The 27,670-nt window shown below is 34.3% G+C and overlaps 7 protein-coding genes, 8 non-coding genes and 1 pseudogene across 20 annotated transcripts; 9 read left to right on the top strand and 7 right to left on the bottom strand.

Annotated features, from left to right (window-relative positions):
• Nucleotides 1-1,049: 1,049 nt before the first annotated feature.
• Nucleotides 1,050-3,112, top strand: sre-18 (Serpentine Receptor, class E (Epsilon); the record flags this gene model as incomplete). 3 transcript variants are annotated; one of them, NM_001307201.4, is made up of 8 exons in its annotated part: nucleotides 1,050-1,141; nucleotides 1,191-1,348; nucleotides 1,576-1,632; nucleotides 1,686-1,838; nucleotides 1,883-2,058; nucleotides 2,511-2,644; nucleotides 2,694-2,772; nucleotides 2,819-3,112. In NM_001307201.4, the coding sequence occupies 8 exons, from the start codon at nucleotides 1,050-1,052 to the stop codon at nucleotides 2,915-2,917; spliced, it is 948 nt and encodes a 315-aa protein (NP_001294130.1). The 3 variants fall into 3 exon arrangements, 2 of the variants coding, with proteins under 2 accessions (NP_001294130.1, NP_001293900.1); NR_131614.1 differs by lacking the exon at nucleotides 1,191-1,348 and having other exon boundaries at nucleotides 2,819-2,919; NM_001306971.3 differs by lacking the exons at nucleotides 1,050-1,141; nucleotides 1,191-1,348; nucleotides 1,576-1,632; nucleotides 1,686-1,838; nucleotides 1,883-2,058 and having other exon boundaries at nucleotides 2,535-2,644; nucleotides 2,819-2,917.
• On the top strand, nucleotides 1,978-1,998 carry 21ur-12482. Its single transcript, NR_056793.1, has one exon.
• A 604-nt stretch (nucleotides 3,113-3,716) lies between the features above and the next one.
• Nucleotides 3,717-7,964, top strand: mlt-3 (SAM domain-containing protein). The gene is made up of 6 exons (NM_069918.4): nucleotides 3,717-4,088; nucleotides 4,241-4,309; nucleotides 4,363-4,461; nucleotides 6,937-7,446; nucleotides 7,670-7,785; nucleotides 7,834-7,964. Exons 1-6 carry the CDS (start codon nucleotides 3,777-3,779, stop codon nucleotides 7,904-7,906), a joined length of 1,179 nt encoding a protein of 392 aa, NP_502319.2. The 5' UTR covers nucleotides 3,717-3,776; the 3' UTR covers nucleotides 7,907-7,964.
• On the top strand, nucleotides 4,625-4,645 carry 21ur-10699. The gene has a single exon (NR_056792.1).
• Nucleotides 5,758-6,494, top strand: Y39C12A.2 (annotated as a pseudogene). The gene is made up of 4 exons: nucleotides 5,758-5,836; nucleotides 5,886-5,989; nucleotides 6,038-6,258; nucleotides 6,325-6,494. Coding segments are annotated over exons 1-4 (574 nt in total).
• F35G2.5 lies at nucleotides 7,940-11,220 on the bottom strand. 2 transcript variants are annotated; one of them, NM_001083216.2, is made up of 9 exons: nucleotides 11,051-11,220; nucleotides 10,971-11,005; nucleotides 10,748-10,819; nucleotides 10,448-10,582; nucleotides 10,281-10,376; nucleotides 10,135-10,215; nucleotides 9,941-10,024; nucleotides 9,730-9,810; nucleotides 7,940-8,276 (listed from the first exon to the last, which is right to left on the bottom strand). In NM_001083216.2, the coding sequence occupies exons 1-9, from the start codon at nucleotides 11,143-11,145 to the stop codon at nucleotides 8,008-8,010; spliced, it is 948 nt and encodes a 315-aa protein (NP_001076685.1). In that variant the 5' UTR covers nucleotides 11,146-11,220; the 3' UTR covers nucleotides 7,940-8,007. The 2 variants fall into 2 exon arrangements, with proteins under 2 accessions (NP_001076685.1, NP_001076686.1); NM_001083217.3 differs by lacking the exons at nucleotides 9,730-9,810; nucleotides 9,941-10,024; nucleotides 10,135-10,215; ... (3 more) ...; nucleotides 10,971-11,005; nucleotides 11,051-11,220 and adding an exon at nucleotides 8,721-8,994 and having other exon boundaries at nucleotides 7,942-8,276.
• A 1,065-nt stretch (nucleotides 11,221-12,285) lies between these two features.
• On the bottom strand, nucleotides 12,286-12,420 carry F35G2.9. The gene has a single exon (NR_056791.1). It is a non-coding gene; the product is annotated as an Unclassified non-coding RNA F35G2.9 (non-coding RNA).
• A 964-nt stretch (nucleotides 12,421-13,384) lies between these two features.
• F35G2.12 lies at nucleotides 13,385-13,452 on the bottom strand. The gene has a single exon (NR_056790.1). It is a non-coding gene; the product is annotated as an Unclassified non-coding RNA F35G2.12 (non-coding RNA).
• Nucleotides 13,453-14,841: 1,389 nt separating this feature from the next.
• On the top strand, nucleotides 14,842-19,732 carry phy-2 (Prolyl 4-hydroxylase subunit alpha-2). The gene is made up of 11 exons (NM_069916.7): nucleotides 14,842-14,920; nucleotides 14,966-15,051; nucleotides 15,640-16,057; nucleotides 16,356-16,577; nucleotides 16,620-16,862; nucleotides 17,399-17,469; nucleotides 17,575-17,674; nucleotides 18,236-18,289; nucleotides 18,527-18,592; nucleotides 19,290-19,388; nucleotides 19,435-19,732. The coding sequence occupies exons 1-11, from the start codon at nucleotides 14,843-14,845 to the stop codon at nucleotides 19,615-19,617; spliced, it is 1,620 nt and encodes a 539-aa protein (NP_502317.1). The 5' UTR covers nucleotide 14,842; the 3' UTR covers nucleotides 19,618-19,732.
• Nucleotides 17,149-17,169, bottom strand: 21ur-8543. The gene has a single exon (NR_056789.1).
• Nucleotides 19,733-20,032: 300 nt separating the features above from the next.
• F35G2.3 (uncharacterized protein) lies at nucleotides 20,033-21,203 on the bottom strand. The gene is made up of 3 exons (NM_069915.3): nucleotides 21,035-21,203; nucleotides 20,288-20,572; nucleotides 20,033-20,241 (listed from the first exon to the last, which is right to left on the bottom strand). The coding sequence occupies exons 1-3, from the start codon at nucleotides 21,119-21,121 to the stop codon at nucleotides 20,092-20,094; spliced, it is 522 nt and encodes a 173-aa protein (NP_502316.1). The 5' UTR covers nucleotides 21,122-21,203; the 3' UTR covers nucleotides 20,033-20,091.
• Nucleotides 21,204-21,818: 615 nt separating this feature from the next.
• marb-1 (Isochorismatase domain-containing protein 1) lies at nucleotides 21,819-22,641 on the top strand. Its single transcript, NM_069914.10, has 3 exons — nucleotides 21,819-21,901; nucleotides 21,959-22,136; nucleotides 22,188-22,641. Exons 1-3 carry the CDS (start codon nucleotides 21,822-21,824, stop codon nucleotides 22,527-22,529), a joined length of 600 nt encoding a protein of 199 aa, NP_502315.1. The 5' UTR covers nucleotides 21,819-21,821; the 3' UTR covers nucleotides 22,530-22,641.
• A 28-nt stretch (nucleotides 22,642-22,669) lies between these two features.
• Nucleotides 22,670-22,819, bottom strand: F35G2.7. Its single transcript, NR_056788.1, has one exon. It is a non-coding gene; the product is annotated as an Unclassified non-coding RNA F35G2.7 (non-coding RNA).
• Nucleotides 22,820-22,848: 29 nt separating this feature from the next.
• On the bottom strand, nucleotides 22,849-27,580 carry F35G2.1 (Sulfhydryl oxidase). 2 transcript variants are annotated; one of them, NM_069913.8, is made up of 8 exons: nucleotides 27,406-27,580; nucleotides 26,960-27,021; nucleotides 26,746-26,905; nucleotides 25,473-25,591; nucleotides 24,842-25,424; nucleotides 24,336-24,401; nucleotides 23,716-24,279; nucleotides 22,853-23,671 (listed from the first exon to the last, which is right to left on the bottom strand). In NM_069913.8, exons 1-8 carry the CDS (start codon nucleotides 27,577-27,579, stop codon nucleotides 23,594-23,596), a joined length of 1,806 nt encoding a protein of 601 aa, NP_502314.1. In that variant the 5' UTR covers nucleotide 27,580; the 3' UTR covers nucleotides 22,853-23,593. The 2 variants fall into 2 exon arrangements, with proteins under 2 accessions (NP_001367170.1, NP_502314.1); NM_001380480.3 differs by lacking the exon at nucleotides 27,406-27,580 and having other exon boundaries at nucleotides 22,849-23,671; nucleotides 26,960-27,025.
• F35G2.11 lies at nucleotides 25,664-25,859 on the top strand. The gene has a single exon (NR_056787.1). It is a non-coding gene; the product is annotated as an Unclassified non-coding RNA F35G2.11 (non-coding RNA).
• F35G2.19 lies at nucleotides 26,418-26,553 on the top strand. The gene has a single exon (NR_056786.1). It is a non-coding gene; the product is annotated as an Unclassified non-coding RNA F35G2.19 (non-coding RNA).
• Nucleotides 27,581-27,670: the final 90 nt, after the last annotated feature.

Here is a 27,670-nt window from a genome sequence, read left to right as displayed (position 1 = left end):
CGATTTTTGCCCAGACTAATTGAAATGCAAGTTCTACAATTTGGTTTGGTTCAGTTATTGGCAGGTTCTTTCTACTACTCGATTTCTGTTCACAGGTCAAACCAACCCGTTTCAAAAAAGGAACGCATATCGCACGTCGACAGTTTGATACATCAAACTGTTCTGACCTTTAACCGTACTTGTTCAAAAATACACTCCAGGAATTGACAGATTTGTTTTGTTTGAGATAATAACTTTCAAATATGTTGTGGTTTGTTAGCCACTATAAATTTAAATAATACGATCTATTGACGAACATTCAATATTGAAAAAGCTGAATGAAAAAAATTCTATGAAAGATTTTATAAACTTTAAAATGTACAAACATTGCTCAAGCATGATATCATTATGGCCATCAAGTATGACTCTTCATGTTTTTGTTTAAAAAAAAAAACGTCTCTGAGCTTGTTTTGAAAAAATATTTTTAAATTCATACAACCGCTTTTAGGGTTACTGCTCAAAAAGATTCCAATTTACATGTAATTTATGTTCAAAACAACACATTCTAAAAAAGGTACATATATGAACATTCAAAACGTTTATAATTATTCGAAGCGATTCTGGATTTTGTAACTCCAGAAAAGAACATTTAGCTTTTCGAACTATCTGAAATTCTAGATCTATTTTCAAAGTTACTTCAGATAAATGCTTGTGCATTAAAGATTCGTCACTAATAAGTTTTTTTCTATAGAATATGCTTTTATATATTAGAGATATTATAGTTTAAAAAATTATTATCTTGAAACAGACATCAGTGTTACCTCATACATACAATGAAAACAATATAGTTTTCAATCAGACACTTATATATTCATCGGAAATTAAAAGCTGTATGTTTTCAGTTGTTTTTTTTTGTTTCAGCGCTCAATATTTTTTTCATTATACGTGGGAATACGTACTCATATATGTCTTTGTATTCGGTTCAGACATCGGTATCTCAAGCGTGACGGGTTTTTTGGTTTCCGACTTCTCGTTTTTCTTTTATTTCCTTGATTTTAAGGTCGCCAAAAATGAAAGTTGATGCTCATGCTTTGTATAAAACTGAATATTACCCTATTTTCGCAGTATTGTTCGCGTTTGTCGCAATATCAAACGTCATTTCGTAAGTTCAGTCGAGAATACCCATCCAATAGGTTCACACAATGTTTCAGAATTTTATATTATATTTTCAATTTATATGTAACTATCCGAGTGAAGCATTACAAAAATAACATTAAAATTCTTCATCAAGCTATTTATGCGACATGTCCGTTTAGTTCAGCTTATATTATAATTGATAATGTCTGTGGAATTTTTGAAAAAAGAGAAGGTAAACTTTTAGAAGTATTTAAATGTATGAAATTTTCGGTGAAAAATAATAAAACATGGATTTTAAAAGACAGAAAGAACTTAATGGAATATAGTTTTTTTTTGTTTGCATATTTGAAATGTAAATTTCAAAAATAATGCATATTTGCGTTAAAATTCAAAAAATCCAATCAAACTACTCCTCAATATAGACAACAGGCTACTTTCTTGAAAATCCTTAATTTTCAGAACTTCGATTGCTGCCACCATCTTATTTTATGTTTCGTGCATTTATAAAATCCCCTCGTGAGTTGAATCGTGTGTAGACTTGTCTTTAATCGTGAAAACTAACTTTTTAGCTCTTTTTGCACTGACTGCAATAATGTTGGAGCGTCTTTGCGCAACATATTATGTGAAGGATTATGAGAAAAATCAGCGGCCAATCATTCCATTTTTGATAATAATTTTTCTAATAATACTATCCTTTATAGCATCAACTGTCTTTACTTCTGGTAGGGTAATATGTTATGAATCAAAACGTTAATTGGATTTTCAGTTGGTATGGTGTTATATTTTGGTGTCTGTCATTTCTCATTTATTTTTGTATGCTACATTGTCTCAGTAATAACGTATCGAACAAATCGAAGGTATTACTATAATAATCGTGTAGACCAACATTCATATTCATTGGGAGAACGATATCAAATTTCTGAAAATCTTCGGCTTTACATGGTGAGCGATACAATAGAAGTTTAAAAGGATGTTTTAAAGTTCAGCATTATATATTTCTTTAGAACAGACGGTTAACTAACTAATAGTAAGTGCATTCCATACTTGCCATGGAAAAATATATTATGACCGACATTTCGTGAGTAACTATTAGTAAAAAGTTTCTCGAGTTTTGCAAACATTCTTCGAAACACTGAAGTTAAAAAAAAATGTAAATTCGAATTCCCGCCAAGGTCTCAAGATCTCGAAGCGATAATAGGATTCACTCCGCCCGCAAAATGTACGTATTCTCGGCGACGTAGAATTTAACGTTGAGGACTGCAAATTTGGGCATGCATAATATATTCTTATTAGTCAATGATTATTATTGTTACATAGTTTTTTTGTTCAAAAATGCGCACGTACAGAAAATTCGATAATTTTTCAACATAAATTCACAAAATATATGTTTTCAGTTTTTCTCGCACTACCTTTTCGTAATGGCTGTTTTCCCCATCATTTGTACCTTAACCATTGTCCTCGACTCTTTCAATTCAAATTTTTTGTTACGAGAAATTTATCAAATTATTTTTGATTTAAGTTTCACATTGTAAGTTCATTTAATATTTTCTTTGCCCATTCCCAATAATTCGTCACAGATTATGCTTCCTTGCTCCTTACCTGACATACAAAATGAGTGAAGCATGGCAAAATGAGCTTCATAGAATATATGTCAAGGTGAGTGACTAGTCATTGTGATCGGTCATACTCAAAATTTTTTCAGATAGGGTTGAGAAAACCGAACAAAATTCAAAGTGTTCGATATAGTTCGAGGAAATTGAAAGGGACATTTGGAGAGGATATTAATGTGGAAATGAATTAGCACACTGATGTATATTTTAATCAATTGAAAGCTTCATGGGATGATTTATCATCGAATGCTGTCAAAGATACAGTTAGAAATTTAAATTGAATTGTATTTCTCTGATTTTCAATGGTTTTTCTTTGTTTTTTATTCTAAAAGTTTTTCAATATAACGTTGTATTTATAGCACCATATGTATGAAACTTTGGCGAATTTAGACAGATTTTTAGGTGTTTTCAACATTTCCCCCTCAAGGTCTCGTAGCAAATAGTGTCGCAAAAAATTATAATATCTTTAAAGCCCCACCCACAAAATGGCTCCACAGAGCTACATTGGTGTGATATAGCGGTATTTCAGAATTTATAAACAGCTATTCATTTATGACTATTTCAATGCTAAATTTGCAAATTCATCTACCGTTCTAAATTTGCAAATTCATCTACCGTTCTAAATTTGAAAATTCATCAATTGGCAACTTCGGCAATTGACGAAATTGCCGAAATTGCCGAAGGTTCGATTACCGAACGGCAGTTGGCGAGCACCCATAATTCGCAATCTTGAAAGTATAGTTTTGATTGTTGTTAGACGCGAGTTTCAAAAAAGATTTAGGTTGAACCGGAAGTCTTTGTGACTGGTTTCCTGTCGTTTCTCTTGCTTCGAGAAATAAATGATTGAAAAAGTCACAAAGACTTCCGGTTCAACCTAATACAATTATTATTTTTTATCATGAGTCATCCACTTTTTCCCCCTCAAAAACTGTCCTCTCTGTGTCTACAGTCTCTCAAATCACGGGAAACTAGTTCCAAAATGATGATCTCATTTTCTATCTATCAACATTATCTTCTTATTCTATTTCTTCCAACATCTTATTATTGATTATGTCGTTTCGTGTCCGTTTTTCACAAGAACGTCCCGGAGTCACATATGTTCCATCGAGTAGATCTGGCAATACTGACCTTTTTAATGATATTTTCTCAAAACCAATGCCAATAATTCGAAATGAAGATCATGTTCTTATGGATGCATGTACTGCAGCAAGTATTGGAGATGAGAATAAACTTAAAGAATTAATGAAAATTAACCCGAATACAATGATTATGAAGAATCATGATGGATGGACGCCACTTTTGTATGCTGCTTATTTGGGCCATAATAGTGTTGCTGCATTTTTACTGGATAATGGCGCCAAGGTACGAATTTCAAGAAGTTTTAACAATCAGTGACAATTTTGCTGTAAAATATAAAAAAATGAACCGTATTTTTTCAACCAAAAGATCTTGAAAGATGATTCAAAATTCTTGAATGATTGTCTCCCCAAAAATTGATTTTCTCTCAAATGCAGGTTGATGACTCTACAGAAAGCCGCTGGCAAACTCCGCTGATGATGGCTTCAGCATGCGGAAATATTAGCGTCGGTTTTATGATTTTTGGAATCTATCAAAAATTTTTAATTATTTTTCTCAGGTTGTTCGATTGTTGTTAGGTAGAGGAGCAAATCCCAGACTTTGCGATAAAGAAAAACGTCAAGCAATTCATTACGCATCAAGTTGTTGTCAGAATGTGGTAAGTTATTTTTATAAAAGAACCAAAATTTTGAAAACAAAAATAAGTGGCATATTGGTGGATGTTTTCAAAGAATTTCTGGTCCTTGTTTCTTGGGAAATTGTGTACAAATTTTTTCCTTGTTCGAGAAATTGTCAAATTTCATAAGAAACTGACAACGAGATGAAAAAATGATCTCAACAAAATACTTTTATGTACACAGGTGATTCGCAGTGTAAGCAAAATGCTTCGACGCACACAATGCTCGTGTTTGCGAAAACGTGCGCCACAGTGGCAAGCATAAAGGGCACAATGCGAACTCTCGCAATGTGCGCATTTTGTTTGGCCGTTATTCCCATCATTAAAGTGCTCATTTCAGTTAGTTTAAAGCCATTTTTGTTTGAGTTCTCTGTTTATTGACTGTTTTTTTGCTGATACTAAAGTTTCTGAAAAACAAAACTCTCGATTTAGAAGGAACTTGTCAGATTTCGAAAATCATAAGGGTCCCCCCTTATGATATAAAATTTTTGATGAAATTTTTTTGTTTTGAAAATTTTTTCGAAAACATGGTGAACGTGTAGAAAATGATCAGTTTGATATTTTCTACAAGTGTGAGAGTTCACAATGAATGTTCAGCCAAGAAATCATGGAAAGTCTAGAGTTGGGTCATTGAAACATAGTATGTTTGAGAGCTCCTAACTTCCTTGAGACGTAAAATACAAAACTTTCTTCAACTGAAAAGTTGTCAGAAATCAACTGAACAACGAGTTATTAGTTGGCAATATTTTTCTATCTTGCATGTTCAAGAAGTGGGCACAGTTGAGTAAGAGCAAAACATCACTGACTTCAACAAGCCATATTTTGGCACATTACACATATAAGAAAAATTTTTTATTTTTAAAACATTTTCCATAACAAGCTAAACAAATTTGTAGTTGATCGTTTTTTGATATCTTGTATGTCCAAGGACGCTCACAGCTTCAAAAACATATACTATTTTTTGAACCCTTCAAGAAATAGTCATTTTCTCAGCTAAAAACTTTCTTTCTAACGTTTAAATTGACACAAATAGAGTAAATATCATTTACTACTGTATCTGATGATTTAAAAGCAAGTTTTCAAAAAAAAAATTTTTCGGATTTTTGAAATTCATAAGGGTCCCCCCTTACGCGCCCTCTTTACCGTAAATCCTCCTCATTTTCGAAATTATTTTTTATATATTGTTTTCTTTTTCTTCGATTTTTCATAGTTTTCTTCACCAATTCTTTGATTTTTTGGCAAAAATAATTATTTTCCGTAAATATACTCGTGTTTCAGCATTTCCGACGTTGAGGCGTCGATTCATCAGCGGATCCGACACGGAATCCATCGCAACTGCTTTTGACACTGATGCCAAGTAAGTTGCTGCTATTTTGATATTCTGATTTTATTAACTCGATTTTCAGCCAAACGATCTGGATAATTCTTCTCGGTGCTCTTCCATCCGATTGCTCGCTTCCATGCTACAATTAAAGACCGGAAGTCGGAAATTTGTGCTCAATTTATCAATGTAATCATTAATTTTTTAACCCAAAGTTTTATCAACTCGAATTTTCAGAATTAGCAGCACTCCCATCCAAACTCCAGAGACGTCTAAAGTTTATATGGAATCTCTCACCGGAGTTGCTATTTGCCAAGCATCTCAAATTGTGGCTCGATTCGATTTTTCCGATGATGAAAATCCGCCAAACGCTCAACGCCGGCATTGAGCCTCAATTGGATGAACCGGAAAGCCCGCCGAGAATGAACGACGTTATTGATTGGAAAACTTGGGAAACGGTTGGTTTTGTTGATAAAATATTCGAAAAGTTACTGGATTCTCGATAACCAACTATTATTTTTCAGATAAAATCCAAGATCAGCTCGTCATAATCTCACTTTAAACCGTCATCGTCAAGTAGCCGCGACAGTTGCATCGAAATCGTCTCTAATTCATCACACTGGATATCTGGAGATGGATGCAATCCCAATTTGTGATCTCCGAATGCGACTTCGCCGAGCGTCCGAATAATTATCGATTTTTTTCCTTTTTTTTTCAAAATTTGTTTAATTTTTTTAAAAAATAAAATTTATATGAACTATCAACTGTTATTAAATTTTTCAGCTGATATAAGTTAAAAAAGGAAGCATAAATTGTTTTCGCAATGTGCCCTTTATGCTCGAGTTTGTTCGCAAAGACGAGCATTTTGCTTCATTTTTGCTTATGTTTTCAAGTACCCATTCGAAGCACGCGCGAACTTCGGATGAAGCATAAAACTCGTACTCGCGAATCACCTGTGTATCTAAATTAATTTAACCAAAAAATCTATTTGCTTTATTTTTATGCTTGAACTTTTTTCACATGTGACGCTCATTGAATGCACAGCCATTTTTATTTAATTTTAAGTATGAACAGAAACCATAGGTACAGAACACTACTGTAGCTAGGCCTAAACCGTTAAAATTGTGCAATTTAAGGTTGTGGATACTCTATTGGCAGCCGGATGTGACCCAAATGCAGCAGATTCCGAAGGAACAACACCAGTTCATGAAGCTGCAATGGCTGGGCATGAAATCACATTTATTGCACTTTTAGAGAAAGGAGGAAATCTTGAATTGAAAAATGCAAAAGGAGAAAATGCAGCTGCACTTGCGTGTGATAACAATAAAATTCTACAACTAATCAGCGAACATCAAGCCGAGATTGCGAAACAATCATCTAAAACTGGAAATCGAGGACCTCGAAGACTCTCCGAGTTGTTGGAAGAAATGGATTTAAGTCGATACATCGATCAGTTTAAACATGAAAATGTCGATTTGGAAGTGTTTTTTGAGTTGAAAGAGCAAGATTTTGTTGATATGAACATTGCATACGGCCCAAAAAAGAGAATGTTGGATGTTATTGAGAGATATAAAAAGACTGGAGTTATTCGTTCCGATGCTTTTGATGCACCACAAGGAACTGCAATGTCTACCAAAGGAAGTTCTGTAAGTTTTGAATATGAAAAAATCATTACAGTATTGTTATTGGAAAAAAATATTCCTGCCTTATGCCTCGTACATGTGCCTACTACAAAGTACAAGTTACTATTTTTTCATTTGAACTTTCGAAAAATAAATTACAACTAGAAATTTTCTCGTAGAAAAAATTTTCTGTTTCAAAAGTAGGAAAAAGTCAGTCATCAAATTATCAACGCTAAAATATTTTCAGACCCGCGAAAGCAGTGAAAAAACAACAGCAACTCTGAAATCCATCAAGGAATTGAATCAAGAAACCAAGAAATCTGTGATGACAGCTCTGGAGAGCTTAGGATCCGGTCAGGATAAGTGAGTATTTTTTTGAATTAATTTCAACTAATATATTTCAATTTTCAGAGTTCGTGCTCAATTGATCAGCATTCTGAACAACGTGGAAACGATTAGTTTAAAAGTTTCCTCACATGTTTGATTTTAATTTTTTTTTTTTGAGAAAGTTTAAAGTTTAATAAATTTAAGATTTAATTCAAGTATTTTCATACAATTTCCAAAAAAAAAACCAACAAAAATTAGCTAAAACTTAAACTGGTGCATTCGATTTTGTCTTCTCTCAATGTCTGGATCTGATGGCTCAACTATTTGATTTCTTTTATGACTTAATTGAGCAGCTTCATCAACATGAAGAGATGATTCTACTTCTGATAGTGATTTGGGGAGATTTTTTCGTTTTTCAAGCCATGATTTTACTGCTTCAGATTTTCCAATAATATCCAATGAATCTGTCTCATTTTTTGGAATCATCTCGAAATCATCACTACTTGCAGTGATGGATTCTTCTGCGCCTAAAAATTGGAAGATAAAGGTTTTAGAAAATATTTTTTATTGGGTGGTTTAGTGAGAACTTTAAATTACAGAATCTAGCGCAGAATTGTTTATCAGAACTATCTGGAAAATGAAGAAAATTCTGTTAAAATATCTAATGAAAACGGAAGACAATTACGAAAATACACAGATTGAAGGGGTTTTGCCTCTGAAATAATACATTTTCACGGGTTTTTTCTCAGTTCTAAACAGTTTTTTTTTTAAATTATACGAGTACAAAATCGCCAGTGTCAAATTTACCGAAAATCTAGATGTCAAGAAAGTCTGAGAATTACACTAGAAATTCATAGAAATTCATTCTGGGGCAACTTATTTATGAAACAAAAAGACTTTGAAAGCTAATATCAGAGAGTTATCAAAAGTTTAAAACCCAAAACCAACAATGAAAGAAATACAAAGCTTACCATAACTATAATAACTAATTAGAATTTTAGCAGTAACAACAAGTGAAAAGAATATGACACCATATAAACAAGATCTTAATAAATAGTTTGGGTTCATTGTGGATTATGTCACCACTATTTCATCAAAATCTCATTCAACAGTGGAATGAGAATGATCAGAAATGAGGTTTACGTATTTTTGGTGAAAAAGCAGAACGTCAAGAAGACGGAATAAATCTGATATTTTGAAACAGGGAAGAGAGAAACGACAGCTTCTTTTGTTTAGATTTCTATAAGCGATTACATGTTCTGTACGGACTGGCATGGTCATTTTGTTTCGTTTCAAAGAAGAGAAAAAAGGAATAACTTCACATCCACATTTTGCATGACGATTTTTATCTCTCTACTTTTTGAACTTTTTATGATGATTTTTTTTTAATAAAGTGGATGATTTGGAACGAAGATGGGTGGTCTCATTTAATAAGACTTCATTTAAATATTTATAAATGATGAATGAAGGGAGAAAACTAATTGTAAGGAAAACATGCATATCAACTTGAAAAGGGACCTTTTTTAGAGGTGAGCTTAAATACTTTATTGTTTGAAATTTTAGATAAAAACCGGGGGCGTCTAAATTTCAACTGGCTTGTGCACCAGACTATCGTAAAAATTACTTTGAATCATGCATGACATCGAGGAGCCCAGAACGATAGTTTTTTACAAAGTGATTCAATTTTGCAGATTATATCAAATTTCTGTAACAGTAAAATTTTATAATATATTCTAACTATGTATGCGTCAACTATTCGAATTTTCTGCAAAATTGCTCTAAAAAATTGCTCTAAAACATGCAAAATTGCTCTAAAATCAAATTTCAAAAATTATTGACAGTAAATTGGCAATGGTTTTAAAATTTGAAATTCTGTATCATTATATTTAGTGATTTCGTGTTGTTATTAATATATTTTCATGAAATCCTTGTGAAGTACATTTTTTTAAATTATACTGTAAAAATTTAAATCTCACTAACCTCTCTCATACTCTTCATTTTTTGGAGTCAACATTTTTTCAAAGCTAATGGTTATCGAATCATTTTGATCAATTTTGGGTTCTGAAATATCTTATTAATCATTTTTTAATTTAAATAAATTTTTTAATTCTCCAAAAAAAATTCCGGGACATGGCTGAGGCACACACGGAGAGGAAAGACATGACTGGGGAATAAAATTCCAAAGTTCTACCTTTTTCAGAACTTTCAGGGTTTCTCAACGTCGTATTTTCTTCAAATTTAATTGTAGTCGGCTCCTCGTGATTATCTTCGGTACCTGGAATAGTTAACTTTGGCAATTCAAGCAAAGTTTAAAAAAATTTCAGCAAAAAATACGGAAACATTTAGTTGAAATTTCTGTACCAACTTATTCAGTAAAGTACTAACCTTTTTCAGTTTCTGCAAACTTTGAATTCATTCGTTCTTCAAGGTTTATTGTTGTTATCTCCTCATTATCAATTTCAGGTCCTGAAATTAAAATTGACCAAATATTTAAGAAAAATTTCAGATGACTAAAATTTAAAAAAGCTTACTCGGCACGACAACTTGTTCCTCTTCCTGCTTCTGTTTCAACTTGTCATCATAAAACGAATCGATTGTCAGTTTTTCACCACTTTCATTCAGGGGAACTGCAAGAATTATACACACGTGGCTGACAATAATTGAAAACTGCAAAACTTGAAAAAAAAATATAACCAACTGTCTCTTTTTATCGATAAATTCCTTTGTTGAAAAAGGATTTTTGCGCTCTCGAATTCCGAATTTGGTGAGTTGTCGGAGTTATGTCTATTTGGTTGATCATCGTAATAGGTTTCAGCCGCCACGTTTCCAAATCCTGATTTTTTTAAAATCAAATAATTTTAAATGGTATAACTCGGATTGTAAGGTAATTTTTTCTGACAGATTTCATCTACCTAAATAATTGTCACCTGCTTTCCTACAACTTCATAGTTGATAATTTTTATTTCTCAAGCTACATTTGTTTTTCTGTTCTACTTACCATTCAGTTGTAGTTGTCGAACTTTTTCAAGCGCAATTTGCTGTTCTGTTCTTTGATTGGCTTTTACTTCAGCTGAAAATTTTAAATATTTCACATTTTGGTATAAGTAAGGTATATAATTTTTTCTTGTTGCCAGATATAGATTTGAGTAGGTAAATTTTTTTAAAAGTTTCATGTATAAATTTTAAATTGCTCCAAATTGCTCCAAATTTATTTGACTTACGTGGAAAGAAATCAAACACATCATCGTCGGGATTGCTGTAAAATTTCAGAATTTTAATATTTGTTATTTTAAGAAATTACCTATAAAACCAGAAGCAAACACCTGAAATTCCGAGAAAAGTGATAAGTAACAAAAATATATGAACACTTCGTTTGTTTCGTCGATCGATCATCATGTTTGGAGTAGTGGAAAAAGGGAAACCAGGATGAGAAAAATCAGGAAAATTGAATGAATTTCGGGATGAGTGAGAACATTTGGGGAGAAAAGAAACAAAAGCAGGTAAGAAGGAGATGTAATCTCAATTTGACACACTAGGGAAGGTACTACGTGGATTTTTGTTTTGTTAATTTTTAATTCTAGGCTTTAAAATTAAGTGAGTTGAAAACTATCTCATTTTCAAATTTCTTATTGAGTTCGAGTCTTTATTTTTTTAAGTTGCGAATAAAAGTTTTCAAAATAAATAAATAATTTTTCGACAGCACTTATTTTCGGGACTGTGAAATCATTTAATTTTTGCTCACAATCAGAGGAAGGCACAAAAATATTAGTTTTTCTCAAGACCTTTGCCTGCCTCGCGCCTACAAGCTTGCCTAAATCTTCTGGCAAGCACAAAGGCGTTACGATGTACCTGAAAACTTCACACTTATTCGGTTGTGCTGCCTTCCTTTTTTATTACTTTCTGTCTATAGTTTTCATCTTTATTTTACCTACATCTACTTCCTCTTGGCACTTCCCTTTTTCTGTCCTCTCCTCAATTTCTCATGTTTCACAACGAAACAAAATTCATTAGATTTGGATGCCTTTCTGCCCATCAAGCGAGAAAGAAAACCTGTTTAGCTGACCAGTTCCGTTTTTTTTAGATTTCTTTTGCCAATTCTATCATATCAATATGCTGATGAAGGAAATTGAAAAAGTAATTCAAATCTCTCCTGTTTTGGAAAATGGTTGGTACTTTAGCTGCCTACCTGAAAGGTTAAGATTGGGCTAGGCGCGTAGGTATAGGCTGCCTCATTGGCAGGCAGTACCAACTACGTAGGTTTGCCTAAGTCTAGATCTAAATCATTTTGAAGACTATTAAATGTTAGACTTCTTCCTATTTATTTTGTTCGCCCTGTTTTCAACGATGGAAAAATGAATTTCCAATATTTTTAATTTCAGAAACCGTATCAGTTGTAAAACAATTAATAGTTTTCTTCCGGTAATACCGGTCTCTGTCTCCTTTTCCAAATATCCTTTCATCCATCACATCCTCAGAAAGTTTTTCAATCCGCTTCTCCTCCTCCCAGTTGCCTAGTGCTTCTGGTCTTTCTCTTTCACCATCTGGCACCCGCTGATCGAGTGGTGGCGTCTCCTCATCCTCTTTCTTATTCACAAACATTACTACCAAACTGCAGCATCACAGTCACGTAGGCATCGGAATATGCACGTCGACTGCGCATCTGACACGTAGAAGTTGGAAATAAAGGAGGAAGAGAGAGACTGTGCGACAGGGTGTAAACCGTCTCGGCTTCTTCTCACGTCTGCGCCCCCATCTTATATAAAGATCTACACACTTCAGCGGCTTCGCGCCTTTTCAGCTTCCGTTTTTGGTTTTTCAGTCCGAAAAGTTGCCTTTTTTTAAGTCAAAAAGTGGCAAATCGCCAGTTATTCCTATATATATTTTCAGAAGATATCCAAAAATGTTTATTCAACAAATTTCTAACTATTCTTACACAGCTTTTATTGCATTCAAATGTCACAGTGATTTGAAAATGCAACATTTCTTCAATATTTCCAAATGTGTCGAAATTTTTATTTTAGAAATTTGGAAGTTTTCAATTGACTCATTTAATATTAGGTTAGGAAGTGTACCAAACCAAAACTTTGACTGAAACCTTTCAAAAATCGTAGAGGTGATTCAGAAAAGTTTTTAATTGTTTTATTGTGATTTTCGGTGATGTTGGACCATTACAAGTAAATTTATGCTTTTGCTAGCACACTGAAATTGTCAGGAAATTTACCGAAATTCATTTAACATTTATTTAATTTTTTCAAGACCTGAATTATCGTTTTGGAAGTGGAGCAACAAACTCCGTCTAAATCAAGATTAACTTTTGTTTTAATCAATTTAATAAATTTAATAAATAGCAAAGATCTATGAAAATATATCAAAGCTTTAGACTATAGTCTATAGCTGAAAACGCTGAAAATCAAGTTTTATCTGATTCTTTTTTTTTTCAAATTCTATGATTATTAAAGAATTTCATCATAATTTTTCTACTTTTAGCTTTTTATCTGACTTTGCAATACATGTATTGGTTAAGAAAACTCAAAACTTTGAATTCCCCCTAATTAATTTAATTAAATTGAAAACTAATTAATACCCAATTTCCTCATCAATCTCCAATTATCCTCACCTTCCCATTTTCATTCTTTTCATTTCCACGTCATCCATAAATCTTGCGCGATTCAACCTAGTTATTGGTATTGTTAATGGAGGTCAATCATCCACTGGATCGAGAAGACACCGTCCGTTCCTACGTGCAAAATCTAATTGAGAGATCGGAAACGCAGGCAATCAGGAAGTTTCTTCTTCTTCGAGAATCGCGCGACGCGGCGAAAAGACTTCCACATCACCTTAGACGGTCTGATTGCTTTTCTCTGTTTTTTTTAGCGAATCCGCTATTAATCTTGACATATATTCCAAAGTTTGAAGGTTTTATATTCTTTAGGAATGTGTACATTCTGTATTTTTAGTTAAAATCAAACTTGAAAATGTAAAAATTAAAAATCGAATGTCAGTGTATCATTTAACTTTTTTAGTCCAGGTTTTGAAATTTATAGTTCTAAAAATTCTAAGAAACCTCATTTTATCTGAAATCATCATGCTGTAAACAAGGGTTATCAATCTGTCTTGCTGTTGAAAATAATATTATTTATTCGCATTTTATCTAGTATATTTTTACCATTTTCTATTCTCTATTAACCATATTTACAGAATTTTAATAAGGCATAACCAAGTGAAATGTTTCCAAAAATCAGATGACCATACAGTTTTGGAACACTATGAACCTAAAAATTGAATAATTTTTTTAAAGTTTTGTATAAAAAGCTTGAAACGCATTTTGAACACATACATTTTCCACAAAAAAATACTGAGTTCATCTATATCTCTGTAGTGGTAATCTATAAAAGATTGAGATCTAAGGTGACCTCAGATATCCTTTTATATTTATTTGGTCTTTGAGGCACTAATCAAAACTGGAAGAGATAGTTTTTTGCGGTTTCATCTAGATTTATTCCTTCATATTTTAGAACTCTTGGAATTAAATTATTCTGAAAAAAAAAACCATTTTTTGAAGCTCCAGAGATAAGGAAAAAAGGATCACACAATAAATCACGTAGGCCTTTATGTAGGTACATACTTGTCTACCTGCCTACAAGGCGACGGACGTGCCTACTGGCAAAATGGGAATGAACTTTTCCCATATAGACAGGCGGTGTCTGGCCTAACTCTATCCTGCCTCCAGACAAGGTTGACAGGTGAATGCTAAACTCTATTATTCTTTGTCTATTCTTCTTTTTCATAAATATATTCATATAAATGTGTCACACAATGCAACTTTTGTTTATAAACTTCAACATCCGTTCCACGTACACCTCCCTCTTCATCATCATCCCCCCTCAAATTGTAAAAATATACAAAAAGTGCTGGTGCAGACGGCTGCTCTCTACACTTCTCATCTGCTGTGTTCATCTTTTTCTCGTAGTCTCTCACTCTCTCGCCACCGATTTTGACCTCGAACATGTCAGTTGTGCACTGATTTTGACCCCCTATTTCTCACGTTCTACAGCTTTTCAAATTTCGGAAACAAATCGATTTGTCTTTCAGAATGAGAGCAGTTTTGCTAGTCTGCCTTTTGGCAGGACTTGCTCATGCAGATTTGTTCACTGCAATTGCTGATTTGCAGGTGAGTAGTTAATCTATGATTATGTAATTAAGTTAGAGATTTCAGCATATGCTGGGAGCAGAGAAGGATGTAACAACAATCATCGACCAATATATCGAAGCAGAGAGAGCCAGGCTGGATGACTTGAGGAGGTGAGTACTGTAGAACTGCAAAATTGAGTAGGTTCCAGGGATAGAATGCCGTTTAGTAACCGAATTGTAGATTATAACAAAATTTCCAATTCTCAGAATCTAGAATTAAAATTTTCTGATTTTCATGTGTTGGGAGAAAATAAAGTTATGTTTCTTCAACAGATGAAAACATTTGCTACAGTAAAAATTAGTTTTTTGCTGATTGTTGAGTTTTTGATTCAAAATTGATTGAACTCCATATTTATCAAATGTCCCCTCTGGTAGGTTCGAAATATAGGTTTTTTTTTAAATTTTTGATAAAAAGTCTTCCACGTGGGCACATCTTACGCCTGTCTATTGCCTACACGATTACCGATTGACAAAGTACACAAAATCTATTGAACTTTTAACAAGTTATTTTTGATTAGACAGTCCGCAAGGGCCACCAAAACGCCACAAAAAATTCTTAAATTTCTAAATTGTACACACACCAAGAATAAAAATGTTCGCCAATACCAAGAAATACGTGATATCATGAAAGTCTCACTTTAACAAAAACTAAACATTTTCGGACATCAAGGTGACTCAAATAAACAAATCATTTTACAGATACGCTCACGAATACGTGCACCGAAACGCTCACGCCGAATCAGTTGGTCCAGAATTTGTGACGAACCCAATCAATGCTTATCTTCTCATCAAAAGATTAACAACCGAATGGAAGAAAGTCGAAAATATAATGTTGAATAACAAAGCTTCAACTTTCCTCAAGAACATCACTGATAACCGAGTTCGTAGTGAGGTCAAATTCCCAGGAGAAGAGGATTTGAGTGGAGCAGCAACTGCTCTTCTGAGACTCCAGGATACTTACAGTCTTGATACTCTTGATTTGTCAAATGGTATTATTGGAGGAGAAAAGGTTTCTAATAAGCTTTCTGGACATGATACTTTTGAAGTTGGAAGATCTGCATATAACCAGAAGGATTATTATCATTGCTTGATGTGGATGCAGGTTGCGTTGGTTAAGGTAAGCCTGGTTTAGAAAATACGGCTTTCAAGCCGAACCTAAAACCAAAAAATATGAGCACTTAAACGCGTAGGCAGGCACGCAGGAAGCGAAAAGCATTTTCAACTCCATTTATTCGTATAAAAAGTAAGTTTTTTGCTGCTTGAGATTTGTAATTATGCACCACTACGAGAACTATCATATTAACGGTGGTTTCTTTGTACTTACTCAATTTTTTGATTGATGATCTATCGTACCTTAAGCTGGACTTTTTCCATAGCAAAATTCCAACAACAAATCCTAATCAAACATTTTCCAGATCGAAAACGAGAACCCACCAACAATTGAGGAATGGGAAATTCTCGAGTATCTTGCATATTCTCTTTACCAACAAGGAAATGTTCGTCGTGCACTTTCTCTCACCAAACGACTCGCAAAAATTGCTCCAAATCACCCGAGAGCCAAAGGAAATGTGAAATGGTATGAGGACATGCTTCAAGGAAAGGATATGGTTGGAGATTTGCCACCAATTGTTAACAAGGTTTTTTGCTTAGTATTTTATAATTTAAATTTTTGTTTGCAGAGAGTTGAGTACGATGGAATTGTTGAGAGAGATGCATATGAAGCTTTGTGTCGGGGAGAGATTCCACCAGTTGAGCCAAAATGGAAGAACAAGCTGAGATGTTATCTGAAGAGAGACAAGCCATTCCTGAAGCTTGCTCCAATCAAGGTCGAGATTCTTAGATTCGATCCATTGGCTGTTCTTTTCAAGAATGTCATTCATGATTCTGAAATCGAGGTTATCAAGGAGTTGGCTTCTCCAAAGGTGCGAAAATTAGATTATTCGATAGTTAAGTTAGAAATAAAGTACGGTGAATGGGGATTTTGTTTTAAAATACAAAAAGAAACTGAAATTCCAAAATACCACCAAAATATGGCAAAAATCGAGAAATTGCTAGATTTCAAATGTGACTAATATTTTCATTCGAATTCCAAACATCATCCAAAATGAGAACCCCCTTGAAAAATAATGTTGTTCAAATATCGATTTTTGTGTGGTATTTCTGAAATTCTGACTATTTTGGGTATTTTAGTACAATCTTCCCACTCACGCAACTATACCTTTCAGTACAATACTGAAACTAGAAATTGTATAATTTTAAGCTAGAACGTGCTACAGTAAAGGATTCTGATGGTAGCCTGGTTACTGTAGACTATCGAATTGCCAAGAGGTGAAAGGTATTAAACGTTTAACTGTACAGTAACATGCTGTGAACTTAGAAAATTAGATATTTGACTTACTGATTTCTTTTTCAACTTCTATTCTTTCTCCTTTGTTGCCTGAAGTGTGTTATTTTTTAGCTGAAGCGAGCAACTGTCCAAAATTCGAAAACTGGCGAGCTGGAACATGCCACGTACCGTATCTCAAAAAGGTTTGTGCTTAAGTTTTTTGGAACGGTTTTGTTTGATTTATTTTGAGTTGAAAGATTAACTAAATCAAGTTGATTATCAAATTTCTTGAATCAAAAATGTTTCAGTGCTTGGTTGAAGGGAGATTTGGATCCAGTTATTGATAGAGTCAACAGAAGAATTGAAGATTTCACCAATTTGAACCAGGCTACTTCAGAGGAGCTTCAGGTAAGCAAGAGCCCTGCAACATGGCTAAGGCCTTTAAGAAGGCACATAAATGCCTGCGTACCTGCCTCATGCCTTTATGATAGGCGTTAGATAGGCAGGCAGGCAGGTACGTGCTTGCCGACTTTGTGTTGAAACGGAAATGCGCACTATAGTTATATATTTTCCTTGTGAAATCCTCTCGGGCAATGAATTTACATTATTTTTTCGAAAGTTGCCAGTTTCTCGTAATTTTGAGAAAATGTAAAATGGGGATTAAATTATTTCATAGACTTTCTTGATAAACTTTTAATTTTCAAAGACAAAACTCGAAGAATTCTTGAAATTCTAAAAATCGAAAAATCGTTTAAAATTTCCATTTTTAGATATTTTCGTTTTTTTACAAAAAATTGAAAATTCCTTGTGTCCATTTTTGAGTTTTCTAGGCTAGTCACATCAGCAAAAAGGTCTAAAATGCCTTCAATGCCTACAGCCTAGAATATAGGCATTAGAGGATTCCCCAAGTTTTACTAAAAATATTAATTAAAGTTTATAATATTTTCAACAAAATTGTTGCTGTTTCAGGTAGCTAACTACGGTCTTGGAGGTCACTACGACCCACATTTCGACTTTGCCCGGGTAATAACAATTTTCAATTCTTTTTTATAATTTCAGATTGCAAATTACGGTCTCGGTGGTCACTATGAACCACATTACGACATGTCACTGGTTGGTTTACTGCCTTCCTGCTGACTTGTCTTGCTGCTAATTTTCAGAGAAAAACTGCCGAATCGTACGGTGGAAATGGTAATCGTATTGCCACTGTGTTATTCTATGTGAGTTTTCGATTCAATTTTAATTTTCCGTATTTTATAGAAAGAAGAGAAGAATGCATTCAAGACGCTCAATACTGGAAACCGAATTGCGACTGTTTTATTCTATGTGAGACATGTTTCATTTATAATTAATGGTTAATAAGATTCCATCACGAACTTTTTATTTGCATGAAAATTCTTTAGCTGTTATTGCATGAGGTGTGCTAATCCAAAAGTATGTGATGGAATCTTAACGTTTGAACTTTTAAATTTGTGATTTTAGCGCGTGGGAGCTGTGAGAAAACGGAAAATTTTTAAGGGGTCTTAAAATTTTACTGTTGATATTTAAAAATGAGGTTTTATAGTTTTTTGGCTCTATCGAACAATTTTTATTATTTAATCTAATAATTATCTTCTTTTTATGATTGTTTAGCTGAAACTGATGTATTTTCTAATGCCTACTTCTGGAAATTCGATAAATTCGAAACTGAAAATAACAATATCAAAATTTACTTTAAACTCAAAGAGCAAAAATCGTTCAAAATATAGTCAAACATTCACTCTCAAGATTTTGATTTTTTTGAAATTTTCAAACTTATTGGGTTCATAATTTTTACAAATAAATAGATGAAAAAATAGTAATATTTGAAAAGTTTACAAACTGATGTTTATATCCTTTTGGTACTGACCTAAATTACGAGAAAAGTGTGTGTGACGTCACATTTTACAGACGCGAAAACCCGACAGTTACTGTAGATCAAACACATTGTCAGATAACTAGAACGAACCCTCTGTTTCTCCTTGAACCAAACAATTTTTTTCAGATGAGTCAACCAGAACGCGGAGGAGCAACCGTCTTCAATCATCTTGGAACTGCTGTATTCCCATCGAAAAATGATGCTCTCTTCTGGTATAATCTTAGAGTAAGTGTTCATTTCTATTTTTCCTCGCAATTTGGAAATATTTCAGAGAGATGGAGAAGGAGATCTTCGTACCCGTCATGCTGCTTGTCCAGTTCTTCTAGGAGTTAAATGGGTCTCAAATAAATGGATTCACGAGAAAGGACAAGAATTCACAAGACCATGTGGATTGGAGGAGGAAGTTCAGGAGAACTTTATTGGAGATTTGTCCCCATATGCCAATGATCCATAGATTTGATTTTTTACTCTCTTTTTTGTTTTTTTTTTTAATTTCATTGTTGCTTACTGGTGTTTCACGGTTCCAATATTTTATTTGATCGCCAAAAAATGAAAGTGTTCTGGTTTTAAAGAATGAGTTTTTGATATTCTGAAATCTAAATTCAAAGCTGTTTATGCCTGCTTCATGCCTGCCTACATCAAACCTACATCAAACCAAGATTATAGTCATGTCTACTTCATGACTATAATCTTGCCTATCTATGTTCCTACCTATTCAAAATATAGTCCAACATTTAAAAATCCTGTGAAAAAATCACGGTTGTGGCTTGGATTAAAAATGATTCGATTCAAATCAGCATAAATATCTCCCTACGTGCCTGCCTGCCAACAACTCTAACAAACATGTAATTGTACCTGATACATACAGTTTTTCCTTGCCATACTTTATTAAGTTAATCAAAAATTATTTCAAAATTATATGGACAAATTAAATATTATTAACTTTAAAAAGACTTTTAATTTTATTATTTTCCTTATTTTCTTCTTCACTTCCTTGCAACGCACTCTTTAAGTCATTCTGGAAATTTGTTTTGTTGAACTCGATCTCGAATTTAAGCAGTTCAATCATTTCGTTTTTCTGAAATTATAGTTTTAAAATTTAATTCCATGTAAGAAATCCGAACCTCTTTAATAATCTTTCTGGCTTGTACCAAATCATCAACCAACTCATTTGCATCTTCCTCCGCAAATTCCAATGATTCCAGTTTTTGGCTCAATTCCTTTATCACCTCGTTTCGCTCTTTCAGTTTTCTCTGAAGTCCACCAATTTTTGCCACAAAATCTCTTTGATGCATTCGAATTTTGATTAAATGATTGCTGATTTTACTTCTCTCTATTTTCATCTCCTTCTGGTGCTCTTTAATCATTTCCTCACTAGACTCGCACATTAATTTTAGTTGGTAATGAGCCTGCAAACGTTGTATATAAAAAAGAATGTCAAGATGCCTGCCTACATGCCTGCCTACCACCTAGCTCTATACATTTTGGCATGCATTCAGGAATTTAGTGAACCTCTAGAAAGTAAAACTGGGAAAATTTCCAAAGAAAATTTAGTTAATTTTCACCAAATTTTCGAAAGTTTTTTTTTTTAAAGTCAAACATTTTCCAATAAAATATTTCGCATTTTTTTCAAAAAAAACACATTTTCCCAAAAAAAATTCGATCCGTTCTACTGTCTATTTTAAAATTTAATAAATCTTCTCAGCTTTAAACACCTCTTAATTTTTTATGAGGGGCTCCAATAAATAGCTTGAGGGGAACACGATTATTGGAATTTACTTTTGAAATTGAGAAATTTTCAGACTCTCGAGAATTTCATTGATAATGCTAATAAAATATTCAAAAATATAAAAAAAAACAACAAAATTTACCTTTGCCTTTTCCTCAACTATTTGCAACATTAACAGAGCTACAGTAACCGCGTACAGTAACCCGAATAGAATCGGGAAATTATCCATTGAAAGTGTCATATTCCCGTCTTGAAAGATATTAGTTAACCACGACATTATAAAATAAAAAGATTGTCTTATAAGATAAGTAACAAACGAATGAATGAGCCGGTCGTCTTAGTCAACGGGTCAAGTGTTTCAGCCGCGTTCGTGAATCAATAAGAGCTGGAATTGCCTCCTGGCATTAGTGACTGTAGTCCACACTTTCTACTGCCTAAATTATCCATACAGGGCAATGTGATCAATTGATCAATAGGTTATTAAATATAACTATTTTATGCAGTGCAGTGTTTCATCCTTTTGGGAAAATTCACGGAATCAACAGGTGAATTTATGTTTTTTAGGGTGTGAACACAAATTGTTAATGTTATAATTGTCCTGGAGAGCCTTTAAACATTTTACAATTAATATATTATAAATAATACGTAGAAAATCAGTATTTGAACAGGAAAGTAGACATTTTAAAAATTTGAAATTTGAAAAACCGCCACAAACTCAAGCAACGACACTCCGAGATTACGAATCGCGCGTTGTTTACCGTAAATTTACACTAATTTTTGTTCTCTGAAATTTTTTTTTAATTGAAAAGCCGTCCATTTATTTATCTTTTTTTGTCAAATCCTTGTGTTTTACGTGGATGTTTGCATTTGTTTTTTATTTATTTAATTTCGAATCACTCAACTTTTTATTGATTTCTGTTCCTCAGGTGATGGCTGCGCGTAAGCTGATCGCACGTATCAACCCAACGAACAGTGCTCTTTTCGTCTGTGATCTTCAAGAGAAGTTCGCGTAAGTTTTGAAAGAAACTAGTTTATGAGCAAAAATAATTTATTTAATTATTTTCAGGTCAAATATCAAATACTTCCCAGAAATCATTACAACTTCGCGTAGATTGATCGATGCTGCCAGAATCCTGAGTATTCCAACCATTGTTACTGAACAATATCCAAAGGGTCTCGGACACACAGTTCCAACTCTCAAAGAAGGTCTCGCCGAGAATACTCCGATCTTTGATAAGACGAAAGTAGATTTTCAGATTTTTGTTCATAATTCAGTCTTATTCCAAAAATTTCAGTTTTCCATGTGCATTCCTCCAACTGAAGACACTTTGAAGAAAGTTCAAAATGTGATCCTTGTCGGAATCGAAGCACACGTATGCGTTCTTCAAACTACATACGATCTTTTGGAACGTGGCTTGAACGTTCATGTCGTGGTGGACGCTGTCAGCAGCCGCAGTCACACTGATCGTCATTTCGCTTTCAAACAGATGGAACAAGCTGGAGCTATCTTGACAACTTCTGAAGCTACCATTCTCGGACTTGTCGGTGGATCGGATCATCCAAAGTTCAAGGAAGTTCAGAAGTTGATCCTTACTTCAGCCCCTGATACTGGCCTCGTCCCGTTGTCGAAGCTCTAAATGTTTTCCGTTTACGGCTTCTTTTTTTGCCATGTAGATTTGTGTTTAGTACCTCACTATGTGTAATTACAGCATTTAACCGGTTTTCGTCCCATAAATTATGGTGGTAATTTGAGTCTTTTTGCAAAACGTTTCTTTCATCGCATCTCCTTGCCACCGTTTGACCATCACATCATGTTTCAAAAGTGTGGGTAAACATTCCGAAATTCGCGGAAACGAAATGCGCTTTGAAAATTTCAAGTGGCTCACACAGTAGAGCCCGCTAGTCCATTGACCTCCAATGTTTGTAGTTTGCGAAAATGATGGTGACGATGGTGCAAAGAAAACTTTCAGTTTTTTTTTTCAGAAAAGTCAGGTTTGTACAACACACATGCCACCACGTGGCAATGAAAAAGGCAGAGGCAACAAATAAATTGGAAGCAGAGACAATAAAATGGGTGGGTGATCTGATCTGTTGTGACGAACAAAATGATGATGATTGGATTCGCGAGCTGTTGATGAAATATGCAGAAATGAATCGAGAAAAAGAGAAGAAAAATACCCAAATATTCAAACAGACAGACGAAAAAAATGTTTTCCTGATTCGAGGAACGTGTTTTCTAAGTGGAACGACGGCAAAATATGGGTTGGTCAGAACGAGAGAATGAAGAAGCACAAAGTGAATATAGTATGGGTGATGTGGAAGGGGGTATGCAAAATTGGAGAGAGAAATGGAACCCGCATCAATGTAATACAAATTGTGTGTGTGGTCAGGAATCATGATGGGAATCTAGTGGGGGAAATGAATTAAAAACTTGGACAAAAAAAACATCTAATCGATCGAAATCTGGAAAAAAGAAAATAACAACTGATCGGGATTGAAGACGAGTAAAAAGGGGTCGAATGATAGGAAGTATCAGGTGAAAGTATATGTTCGAGGTAAAAAAGTCGTTTCTTGTTATAAATTGGGGGAGAACGAGCTAGGATTGCAGGCATTCTAGAAGGCATCTTGAACTTATATAAATACGAAGGAGATTATTTACATCATTATATAAGTCTTTTGAAGACTATTAAAATAAGTTCGTTCAGAAGGCGAGACGTTGATCTGCCAGTCGATTATGTGGTTTGATGCTTCCATAATAGCGGAGTAGGAAGTTCCTTATCTGAAAAAAAAATTATATTTTTCAGAAATGCCAAAAAAACAAACCTGCCGCCGCGAAAACTGTCCTCCAGAATGACACGTTGGACATAAGAAAGGTGCTGGGAACTGCATTTTCGTGAATTGTGGATCTTCTGTCGAGTCACCATGCAACCGATTGTTGACAATATTATGAGCTCTCCAGAGATACGTCATCATATCGTGTGGATGACGAACTCGTCGTTCATTCAATGGGAACAGTGTCGTCGTCATATGCATGAAATGATTACGACAGTGTTCACATCCGAAATAGCTCTTCACCCATCCCTGAATTGTGCTCAGTGGTTTCATTGGATTCACATAGTCATCTTTGATTGTATCAATATATGTGTGAACAGTAAGAGCGTGGAACGTTGTCCATAGACCACATGTGTATCCACGATACATTGGAGATGATCCTTTACAGTGTTGCCATGTCGAATTGACTGGGAATGGGCTGGCGTAGACACGTTCCACACTTTCGAATTGTCGACGATATTCATCAGATGAGACAGAACCAATTGATTTGCGACCTTCGAGGAATTCGCGCATGTGTGTGAACACAAGACGAGCTCTCTCAGAATTACGAAGAATCTGAAAAATATTTAAATTTATTCTTGGAAATTATTTTCAATCAAAAGTTTACTCACCACAGACGTTGTTCTCTTCGCGCGCATTCTTCTGATGTCATTTTGGAAGGAAAGAACCGGGAAGTGCTGAAAAATGTCGAGATAAAATATTTTTTGTAAATTTTTATAGCATCCAAAGCCAGGGTGTTGGTTTTTCGATTTTTCACGAAAATAGGAATTTTCGTTTTTTCCAATATTTCGAAAAAATTTCGATTTTTCTGAAAATTGGAAAAATTATATCTTATGTTTTTTCTGATCAAAATAAACGAAATTCGATAAACTTTTTATTGTTTTGTTGAAAAAACTTTTTTTCAGAGAAAATCCTCAAACTATTAATAATTGAAAATTAAAAAATTTCGATTTTTCTGAAAATTGGGAAATCTGAAATTTTCGATTTTATGTTCAATTTTTGGATTTTCTTTGAAAACTATTAAAAAAATGTCGTTTTTCGATTTTTTTCTTTTAAAAAACCCGAAAAAAAAATCTCGATCTTGTCTAAATCTGTCTTCATCTAAAAAAATACGTACATTTGATAAAAGAGTCATAAACTCGTGCAAATTGGTGAAGTTATCGCCTCGGATTGCTCCTGGAACTCGGGTGACCTCGTCGAGAAGAGCCATACGCATTGCTTTGAGCATATCAGTCTCAGAAACATAATACATATCACGACACCGTTCTGGATGTGAGTGACAATCGATAAGTGGAGTATTAGTGGTTGTTGTAACTGGAGCCAACGTCGTCGTCAGAATTGGTGCACGTCTTCCACCTTGTTCCATATCATTTGTGATAGCATCATCAATATCTTTTACAGTTTGATTTGTGTATCTTTGCATGTAGAGTGCTTGTTGATGGTCTCTTCTGAACAGTGCAACAGTTGGGAAATTGCGAATATTGAGCATCTGAACGAGTGGTGAATTCGAAAGTGCACGGCGGGCACCAAGAATGTGACTTCGGGAGATAAGATCCATAACGAATTGAGCACCAACTCCATCATACTCTTCAAATAGAATTGCCATATAGTTTGCTTTTTGTGGAACTCCATCCCAAAGTTGTCCATAAGTGGTACGGCTGTCGACGGCAATGTGTCCAAGGTTTGGCCAATCAGGATATCTGAAAAAAATCAATATTTAGTAAATAATTGTATTTAACACAAAAAACCTGTTGAACATGTACTCGTTGCTAACTGTTCGTAGCAAAGCATCTCGAATCTGTTCAGCAGAATGTGGCGTCTCAAACAGTTTTCCTTGAGTCGCTGTTGTGGCCGTCCTTGCGAAGTACTGTAAGAATTATGAATTTTCTTCAATTATTTTAATTTGCAAAATCTTGACACATTTTTTTCTTGTTTTAAAGTGCGAACAGTCCCCCCATTGCTCGCCTTGTATCTCCAATAGAAAAAAGAACGAACAAACGCGCAGCACAATTGCCTCTTCTCAGATTTCAATTTAAAAAAACGTCTTTCGGTCTCCTTGTTCAAGAGGGCGATTCACGTCAATCCGGTGGTGAGAAAACAAATAATCGATTGCGGGTCAACATTGCAATGAACAGATCTTCGCATTCTTTGGTCGAAACATGATATATCCAATTCAATTCAACAGTATCTACTATGATCAGTGGTTAGGAAATCTCAGAAAACTCTACGATCAATTGCGATTTCTGGGTCAAAATACAGTTTACCGTCTCGACACGGCAAATTGTTCTTAATTACAAACGGTCGCGTGCCTTTGAAGAGTACAGTAGATTCGAACATTTACAAATGTGGAATTTCAATCAATTTTTCAGTCTTTTTTTCATGATTAGTTTTGAAAAAAAGCTTTTTTAAATAAATAAATATATTTTCGAAAGTTTTCAACTACAGTACTGTTTAAAGGCCCACACCGTTTGAATTTAACGAAAAAAAAGCGTGTCGAGACCGGGTACCGTATTTCGCAAAATTTCGCGCCTGGGTGATATATTACTCATCAACCAGATCTACATGTTCTATGCACCATCAATGACTCATAAAACCACTCTCTTCCAGGAAATAACCTATCACACTTATCAATTGACCTTCTCTGCGTCTCTAGAAATTCGGCAATCCATTCAATATATATCCGTTCTTCTTTTCGAATCAAAAACCTGTGCACACACACACACATGAAATCCCAGTGTGTTATTGTGCGCAGTGGTGATAGGATGGCGCGATTCATTATTATTTCCGAGAAATCATCTTCGTCTGTCCGGCTGAGAGAGCTTCGATTATTTATTTACTTAAAAACCAAAACCAAATGCTATCACCACTCTCAAATCGCACACACACAAATTGAGAGCACCCTTCTGATTTTGAACCGTTTGTGTATAGATGTATGTCGCCCAGTGTAAATATGTACCCAAAAAGAAATGACATAACAAGCAAAGGCCACTGTGCATTCAGACATTATGATGATAGTCTCACCTTCATCATTGGGAAATAGGTTACACCATTTTCCCGGCATGCCGCCTGATTGAATGAGTCGGCGCAATTGATGACAGCTACAGTGACAACTGGATACCAATCACGGACCATGTTGGCAAACTGGCGGAAATATGGAGCAAACGCTCGACAATGTCCACACCTAAAAAAAAAAAGAAAATTGAATAGAATGTCTTTTGAAAGGAAATGAAATTACCAGTCAGCATAGAACTCGACAAGAAAAGCGCGGTCCGAGAATACTGTATCGTTGAATGTCATCTGAAATTTATTTATTTTTCAATTTTCCGAAAAAAAACTTTGTTTGATCCAAATAAAAATTTATTTTTATGTCGATTCAAAATTGCGGAAATTAAATTTTGTTTTCATTTTTCATAGCCTATTTTGGAAATTTTTCTCATATTATTTTACTAAAGGTACATAACCAATTTTGGTATTTTTTTGTGTGAGATAAACGTCCAAAATTTGCAATAAAAGATGATAATCAAATAAAAGTAAATTTCCGACTGCTGCGACATGGAAAAGTTGGTAAAATTGGAATTTTTTAAGCTGGATTAGCATAAAAATTTTTGAAACGTTGTCATATGATATTCGATCATTTGGATGCCTTTTGCATTTATTTGGGTAGTTTTCTTAAAAAAATACCTGATCTAGGTGCATGATGGGTTCAAAACCAGGTGTGTAGAGTGTGGGATTTTGTCCGATCGGAACATAATTGAATGTCGATTGTACTGCTTCTATTGAAACCGGTAATACTGCAATGAATAGTAAGCAGCTGATAGTGGTGGTGGTGGACACTGTCCCGTGCGGACTCCGCATTCTGAAAGAAACTTTATTTAATTTTTGCTTTGTGCAAAACCAAGAAGCTTGGGATATGGAAAAGTTTGAAATACGGGTGTGGTCGTCGGAA

The sequence above is a fragment of the Caenorhabditis elegans genome, chromosome IV (genome assembly GCF_000002985.6).
Source record: "Caenorhabditis elegans chromosome IV".
NCBI classification, from domain to species: Eukaryota; Metazoa; Nematoda; class Chromadorea; order Rhabditida; family Rhabditidae; genus Caenorhabditis; species Caenorhabditis elegans.
This window is presented reverse-complemented; position numbering and strand designations above follow the sequence as displayed.